This window comes from Apaloderma vittatum, unplaced genomic scaffold, assembly GCF_000703405.1.
Source record: "Apaloderma vittatum isolate BGI_N311 unplaced genomic scaffold, ASM70340v1 scaffold19564, whole genome shotgun sequence".
Lineage (NCBI taxonomy): Eukaryota > Metazoa > Chordata > Aves > Trogoniformes > Trogonidae > Apaloderma > Apaloderma vittatum.
The window spans coordinates 4,524-13,496 of NW_009712405.1; the positions used below are offsets into that span (position 1 = coordinate 4,524).

The 8,973-nt window shown below is 39.7% G+C and overlaps 1 protein-coding gene across 1 annotated transcript; it reads right to left on the reverse strand.

The window, feature by feature from the left end:
- Positions 1-416: 416 nt before the first annotated feature.
- On the reverse strand, positions 417-6,839 carry LOC104272870 (GRAM domain-containing protein 1C-like). The gene is made up of 4 exons (XM_009867976.1): positions 6,704-6,839; positions 3,377-3,480; positions 1,743-1,838; positions 417-522 (listed from the first exon to the last, which is right to left on the reverse strand). Exons 1-4 carry the CDS (start codon positions 6,837-6,839, stop codon positions 430-432), a joined length of 429 nt encoding a protein of 142 aa, XP_009866278.1. The 3' UTR covers positions 417-429.
- Positions 6,840-8,973: the final 2,134 nt, after the last annotated feature.

Here is an 8,973-nt window from a genome sequence, read left to right on the forward strand (position 1 = left end):
AGGGTTCAGCAAATTTATCTGAGAAGGTGACTTTTGGCTTTTTCCTTAAAAAGAAAAGAAAAAAAAAAAGCAGCTTTCACTGAAAAAGTCTCTGGCCTTTTTGATCACAAATCCACCATAGAACATGTGAAGCAAACACAGGCCAACTTAGTAATATATGTTTCGGTTGGTAGCGAAGAGAAGCGTGCAACCTGTCTTCAAAGACAAAATGCAAAAAAAGCAAAGTTGTAGGTGGCAGCATGAGAAGGAAAGGTTTAGAAGTTTATCTGGGATCTAAAGTGCAAAGAAGCATTGGAGAACATCAGATTAGAATTCTGTGTCAGAAAGGAAAAGCTAACTTCTTAAGTAAAGTCTCTTATCCTCTAAAGACATATCTGCTTACATTAGAAAAAAAAGATTATTTTGTTACTTCACCACAGGTGCCAGCATTTACAAGCTTACCTTATCCAGCAACACATTTTGCCATAAGCGGAAGATATTGAGGTAGCTTCTGTCTCTTGCACTGAAGGACGTGAAGAAAAACTGCAGGGAAAGCAGAGTGCGAAAGGCTCACTTGTAGGATTTGCAAGAAACCCAGAGAGCTTCCTTGCATTTTGAATATCCTAAGGTTTTCAGCAATGGCATGCTCCTCTCATGTTCAAACCTGGGCTCATATTCCTTGCACTCCGCAGTTTAGCATTTTTAATAAATCTCAGTTAGTTCCCCAATATTCACACAGTATATAAAGACACTTGCTCTTCCAAGCATCTGATTGCAGCCATTGGTACCTTTGGCAAAAAAGAAGAGCTCCCCCTCAACTAACTGCACAATTAAATCTTTCTCCCACTTACAAATAGGAGGAAGAACAAACCAGAGACATCTATGTCTATTCCTTACAGGCCACAGACCTTTCCATCCTTCCGCCACATATTCCTTTTTCTTTTTGCATGAGAAGATGCAAAACTGAAGTAATTAAAATAGGAGATAAAATTAGATGCATTTCTTGCAGTATTGAAGACTTTCCAATCTGACAGCTTGTTTAGCAGAAAAAGAGGTTTGTCTTCCTTGATGATGGAAGTTAATATGTAATAACTGAGAGGGAACAGCCAAATATGAGGAATCACAGTTCCTTCAGAGAACAGCTCTAGATTCACACTGGAAAGCTATTCTCTGTAGCCAGCCAAAAATTATTTTCAAGGCATTTACAGACAAAATATCACGAAGTGTGTTGTACATAATATTCCTTGTAATTCTTTTCAGTTTTTACAAACACACCACCAAAAACTACATGTCCTAGCACCTAAAAATGCATGTTCTTTGGGAAGATCTCTCCATAATTTAAAGCCTATATAATACCATTGTTTTTTTGTTGGTGGTGGGGGTTTTTTTCAGCAATTTTCTTCCAAGAGCACTTTAAATCCAGTGCATTTGATATTTTTGCAAACCTCAAGGATGTACATTCTGAATTCATGCCCCGAACTTTTAGTTTTCAAATGGCTTTCCTATGAGAACCAGTGAGACAAAAACTCCCTTACTTTCTGGTCACTGCATCAATACTACTAGGGAATTCTGCAGTCAAACCAAAGCTGGACTATCAAGTCGATAATTACAGAGGAACCAAACCACCAAGTCTGTCTTTTAACCCCAATCACATTGAAAGATTTGATAGAGAAGTTACTTAAGTAAATTTTAAACTACAAGTGCTCTGTCCTTGATATTATCATTAGAAAAAAACCATGTATTTAAATACAGGTTTTCTTCACCTTCTCTCCTTTTGTTGCTATTTGTATGGCATTTGGAATGAGTCGAGCAGTCTTCTCCTTTGTCATCAAAGTGATATCCTTCAAGGCAATAGAAATCTACACAGAAACAGATTTAATAAGACATATTAAAAATAAACATTGAGACTATAAATTTACAAGTCACAGAAGATGCAAGAGAAACTCAAACCACCCCTAAGTGCAGGGATGCAATTTAGTTGAGATCACAAAGGCCATTACAGTCCCCAATTGCTAACCATAACAGCAAGCATTCTGAAGTATAAATAAGTTGACTTAAGAGTAATCTCTTTTTTTCATACTAGCACTGGGAAAGCAAGTAGTTCTTTATTCTCTCCTTCCACTCCTCCAGCAACACTCAAGGATTAAAGGCACAATCCTCACTACAAACCTGAAAGCCAATCCCAATCAGCACACTATACATAAGGCAGGACACAGATTGGGTAACAGACTATCTCATCTCAAAAAAGTTTGCAATCTAGTCTATTTTCACCAAGGGTTACTGGCAGTCCAGACACTGCAAGGAAATCTTGCAGTGTGTTTGTCTTGCATATTAGGAGTATTTGAAATGTTTCTGTTTAGAAGAGCATGGTCTGACTGGCTGCAACCAACCATTTCCATTCAGGTTACCCCCTTCCCTTGCAGATAAGAAGGCCATGCTGCCATTTAGCTTAGAGAAAAGAAGAACATACAGTTGGATCTTGCTTTTTCCTTTTTTTTTTTTTGTTTTGCAGAAGATCCTACCCTTTCTCTCCCTGCACCAATACAGCGTGATAAGGAGGTCTCAAAACCTGCTCTACCTTTGTAGCTGATGAACTAAGACTGCCTTAAGATATTGGTTAAGATGTCACCCTGCTAGGCAGACCAGGTTAGCAGGATGTATGCTGTTTTGGTTGGAAAAAACAAAACAAAACAAAAAACCAGACTTTGAACAGTTTATATATTCAAGGGTGTAATTTCAAAGTTTTGGGGGGTTTTGTTTTTTTTAAAAAAAAAAATATCCAGGAATTTACAATTAGAAACACTCAAATCCATCTGATTAAATTAAGTTCAATTTTTAGTTAAGCATTTCTACATCCCTCCACTGTCTTAAGTGTATGAGCTATTTGTTGTCTGCCCTTCAAAACACACATAGAATTTGAGATTAAATTAAGGTATGTGCAGTCTCACAGCTGCAGAATATTTTGATATATCTCCACCACCTATTAAAACTAGGTTATCTTCCCTTTCTCATTCAGAGCCTCATGACATTTTTACAGCAGACGCAACAATTGCTTGCATGAAAAATTTTAAATCGTTAACCTGTTTGACAGAGAGTCAACTTGTCTAAAATATCTGCTTTTGCTCATACTGTTCAAAAGCTATAGACCACAATGAGAACTTGCAGAGGTCATTTATAGACTCTTTTCAGGTATTCTTACATGTAAAATATCAGCTTTAGCATAACTCATTTTACAGAACATTTTACAGAATAACTGATCTGCATTTTGACTCAGGGATGCAGGTTCCTTCCTTTCAGCCCAAAGTTGCTAGCATGAGACTGACAGGATGAGATTTGTTTGCAGGACTCCTATATCCTGCGAGTACATGACAAAGAAGTGTGAGCTATGAGATCTTACTGTGGTCTCCCATCGGAAAATGTTGCTGTGGAAACAGAGCCAGTTTTCGGAGAGATACAAGCGTCCTTGCAGCAGGATATCCTTCTGGAGTGCACAGGCATAATCTGTGTACGGAGAACAGGAGCAAGTTTACTCACTTATTGCAGCTCAGTTGACCTAAACCTGTTAAGTTAAGATGGGATAAGGGTACAGCAATACATTTCTTTGACTCTTCAAAAGTCTGTGAGGGCAGACTTGTGCTGGGTTGCATCCAGACCATTGTTCCGGGAACACCCCAAATCTGTGCAAGCACAACACTCCCCATATTGGCCTCCTGTGCATTATCCTATAATTGCAGAGAAGGGGTATCAAGCAAGACGAGAAGTACATGGAAGAAGTGTTCACAAGTCAAACTAGGAAGTGCCTAAATAACAGAATACACAAGAATTTATAGCACCACAGATTATACTGTCAACTCCTACATAACAGTAGGTCATATGCTGTAGTAAGATAATCACTTTCCGCTAAGCAGATCCTTATCGCTAGCTAAAACTATCTGCAGAGTGAGACAGTAAAAGGCAGCTTGAAGATATCTAGTTCTTCAGGTAGGGGATATTTTCAGAAGCTGACTGTCATTTTTATTATGATACTGCCTCTGGCTGAAATATCCCTACTGAGAAACAGATTTCATCTCAAATGCAATTACTCATCATCAGATACATGCTAATTAAACAGAGGATCTGGCTGCACTTTTTAAAAACCTCCCTGAGAGAACTTTCATGATTTCAGAGCATGAAGATGAAAACAGAAGGAATTTTCAGAAGTACTACTGGAAGAAAGTTTAGACAGACCCCTTCTAGAAGCTTCAACCTAAAAGAAGGTTACCTTATGTATAGAAAATACCCAGAATGCCCCTATGCATGCAGGACATGAATGTTTTCAACTTTAGAGGCAAAGATTTTTGTTACTTTAAAGAGCATTGTATCTGCTATTGTCCAAGCCAGAATTTTGATTCTGTCTAAAAGATGAATATAGTTAAAGTACAAATAGGTTCAGGAGTGCCTCAGCATCCTAACTTCAAGCTAAGTCTACATCTACAGAAGCTTTTATTATGATTTTTAAAATTCTCTTAGGTTTTGCCCTCAAATAATCAAGTGGAAGAAAAGTTTCTTGCACCAAGCAGGAGGCACGAAACACAAGCCCTTGGAGATACAACTGCAACCAGAATTACATAGACTTAAAGAAATCCAAATTAATAAGTTGTAAAAGCATGCTTAAAGAGAAGTCAGATATCAAAATACTGGGAGAGTGAGGAGAGGGAATGCCACAGGATTTTTGAGGTTAAGGACTTGAGGAAAGCGCTACCAAGAAGTTTGCACCCAACTTCCATGTTTGAGGGAGGGAGAGGGATTCAGATCTATAAATAGGGGAGCACTCATATTTGAAAGAAAAAAAAGTGCTGAGGAACACCACTATGACCTACTGATACAAAAGAGAATATCAAATCAAAAGGGAGAGATTAGTATTTCTCCTTCTGTGTTTTCAGATCCAGTAACTTAAGATGCTGCTTGTAAACAACATTCTCAGACAACTTAAAGTTAGTGGCACTCCTCTAAACTCCTGTTTGGAAAGTCTAAGTAATTTCTCTTTCAATATAAGAAAATAATTACGTTTCACATAATCTTTAGACACAGTGCAATAGTTGCTTCTTTTTTTTAACAGCTAAGTTAACAACACGAGCAGTTACAGTTTTTTTTAATCAGAGAAAAATAATTGCTTCTTCGAGCACTGTGAAGCCTGTGGTAAGTGTCTCTGCATGAAGCAAAGGAACAGTTCTCTGCTAGGAAGACACAGTAAGTCCTTCCAAAGGAGCACTGCTTTCTCTGAGGTTAAAAAAAAAAAGTATATAAAGTAATGACTTTGCTTCTGATGGAGCAGGTGATAAGTTGTTAGGATTAACCAATTACTAAATCTTTCTCCAGTCCTAGGAAAGACTGTGCTGAAACTGCTTCAGTTTGCTCCACGGCTTTTTATCTCAATCCTGTGTAAAGAGAAACATCAAAACAACACTTTGAAGTAATATCCTTCTTTTCCATACTGAACTCAAGTATTTTAAAAACGCATAAGGCATTTCAGAGGATAATTGCCTCCTTCCGAGGCTGAAAGAAGGTACAGGGATTTAACTGTTTCTGTGCAAGTGAAAGCTCTAATTTCACTTCCATTAATCTGGAAAGGGCACGCTGCAAGCACCAGATAACATAACTTCTTGCTCAGCACTAGTTTGGGCAGTAACTACAACTACACAGATCAGCCTGGGGCAGAAGATATTTTTATCTGCCCTCAGTATACTATGTTGATAAACACTTCTAAGTACACATCATTGTAAGTCAGGATAAAATGAAGACTGGTTTGTGTTTTCCAGTGATCTCCTACAAAGGCTAATGGGAATTCCACACTTAAACACTGATTTTTTTTTTTGTCCTCATACCATGTAGCCAGCATTTGTCCCCGAAAAAGTCTTGAAAATTGCAAGCACCCCTGTGTCATTCAGCCCCAGAAGTCAAGCAAGGTGCCTTGTCTGGGGGAAGTGGTTCTAGGGATCAAGTGAAAAGCTTCTGCCAAAGATGATCTTCCTACTTAACAGGGTCAGTGAAGCAACATCCCTTACCTTTGTATCCAAGTACCAAACTATTACAACTATAGAACCATTCCCTTCTCCTCCTCCAACATCTAAGGCAACCGACTCAGCGATAACCAGTTGCCTCTTTAAAGTAGAAGAGGGGACTCTAGACACTCACAGGATAGATGATAAATGGTCACAACGCTAAGAAGTACACAAAGCTGGTTGTGCATGCTGGAAAGAACAAAACGCAAATTGATTGCTCTCAGAATTTGACTCTTCTTCTCACACTTGCATCATACAAGCCTGTCAATGTATATATGTTGAGTTCATGTGCTCAGTGCTCAGGCTGCCCCACACAGCAGTTTTTCTTTTCAGCTTGTCAGCTAACAGCTGTCAGTCACATCTCCACTGTTGTTAGGAAGGGTTTTGCCTAAAAGCCCACTAAAAAGTAGTGGCAGGAGAAGACATTAAGAGGCTCCCATCACGTACTTAGATGAACTGGAAGATCCTGCATCCTCTCCTACAGTTCTCAACTCTCAAAGGAATCTAACTTTCGGGAGGCAGTACAGGGAGGAACGCAGACCTGACTTTTCCTGAAGGCATTTGGTGCTAGTTCAGAGGCAGAAGACTAGGAGGTTATCAGCTGTAACTGCAATTATTAGAATAAAAAGCCATGACACTACTGCAGCCAGAAGACAAGCATTTTTGGTGTGATTACATCTTACCTACTATGAGTCTCTCCGAGTCTGGCAGATGAGAAAACTGCCTTTTGAATTCCTCACTCCTATATTTGTACGTGGAACTTGAGAGCTGCAACAAAGAACGGTAAAAGGTTAAGCAAGCAGATTGATTTTCAGTCATCGACTGTCTTCATACTGGATGTGTAATTTTATCTTGAAGAACAAGTGAACATCAAAAGAGCAAGAATAGGTGATATCTAAATGTGATAATCACTGTAACTTTATGCTTACTTATGTAAGAGTGTGCTTCTAGTACTTAGCTATCCTAAGCACTAGAAGCGCACACTTAACACGGGCCAAACTGTTCTCTCTGTTAGGCCAGATGCCAGTTACGAGGCACCAGACTTGGATAATGGCAACCTGCTTCACTCCTAAGGGCACGAGAACCTCTTCCAGGGCTGAGTCTTCTAGCACAGACTAAATGAAGAGGCAGCAAGGCCACAACACAGGAGCTGACAGAGCAGATCAAGTCCTCACGCAAGCCACTAGTCAGACACAAGGACCCAACCTAGAACACCAATTTCTGCTTTGAGTACTCTTTAGAGAATGCTAAAAATGCAGCGGATTTTTTGACCAGTCACTAAAATTAGACCTGTGAGGAATAGGACCTGCAAGCACAAATAGCAGCATCACCATCAGCTCCTGATTTCCTGATCTGTTCTACATTTCACCCCATATTTAAAAAGATCAGTATTTATGGTTCATTTAAGATTCAAATTGGATGAAGAACTCACAGCAAAGACGATCAGCCTTGATGGACTTTTAACTCCTTATTCTTAGAAATGAATGTCCCCACTCCATCCCAAATAAAGCGCTTCAGTGTATTCTCCAGAAACAATTCTGCTGTAAAAGCCTTATTTTTTCTTTTGCTGTAGTAACGTCATATTTTTTCCTTAACATATGTTGGTCACTTACTTTAAGGGCTGTCCTAACTAAATGCTGTACAAGGCAATGACTCAGACTATAAGATAGGAAGCCACTTTCAAGTGTTAGCAAAACCAGGGACAAACATACTGTAAAAGCCTCTACTATACCCTTTTTTTTTTAAGCTTTCTAAAGATTTCAAGCACATGGCTGATACTCTTCCCCTGAACATCTGTATTACTCCAAAACTTGACATTAACCATTGAACTCTTCTCTGTGCTAAGATTAGTGGCTATTTATGTTTAGGGCAGCGAAAGAAAGACAAAAGGAGGGAAAGAACAACTTTTGACTGCATGACCTTGCAGCATGTTTACCAAAAAACCACCCAGTTTTAGCACACTGCTGCAGCAGGTTAGCTGGTCACTACCCTTTCATTATGTCTGTGCTTGTTGTCAAAACAATCCCAGAAGAAAACCAGACTTATCAGCAGATCAAGGGTCTTTTAATAAACCACTATCAACAGTGTCCCCACCTCATCAAGGTTCTCACATTTTGCTGTTTTCCACGGAAAAGATACTTGCTTCTCAAAGTTCAAAATTCCCCTGAACACCATCCTACACATACATCCTATGATGGTCTGTCATCTACCTACACCCAAGACTGAGGTCTTTGGCCACAAGGACACATAAGTGCTACGTTAAAGTCAGGTGCATACAACATAGGAGAGGCCAAAGTCACTTTGACTCACTTCAGCTTAAAAAAAAAAGTTAATATTACCTTCTATTACCATAAATAAAAGAAAGTCATGGTTTGACCCTGGCTGGTGGCCAGGTGCCCACACAGTCGCTCTCTCATCCCTTCTTCTCTACTTGACAGAGGGAGAAAATATATCAAAGGGCTCAAGGTTTGAGCTAAGGACGGAGATCACTTGCATTTACCATCCCAGGCAAAACAGACTCGATTTTGGGGAGATTAGTTAGATTTATTAAAAGAACAAATAAGAGAAGAGTGAGAAATAAGAAAAAACCCCACAGATCTGAAAAGAAAAACATGATCCCTCATCCCTCCCTTCTTCCTGGGCTCAACATCAATCCTGGTTTCTCCACCTTCTCCCCCTGAGCAGCGTAGGAGGACAGGGAATGGGGGTTACAGTCAGTCCATCAGATGTTGGTTCCACCGCTTTTTCTTCACTCCAGAGAAGGACTCTTCACACTTCCCCCGGGCCGTTGTGGGGTCCCTCTCACAGGAGACAATCTTCATAGAATCATAGAATGGCCTAGGCTGGAAGGGACCTTAGAGATCATCTAGTCCAACCTCCCTGTCATGGGCAGGGACGCCTCTCAACTAGATCAGGCTACTCAAGGCTCCGTCCAACTTGGCCTTGAACACCT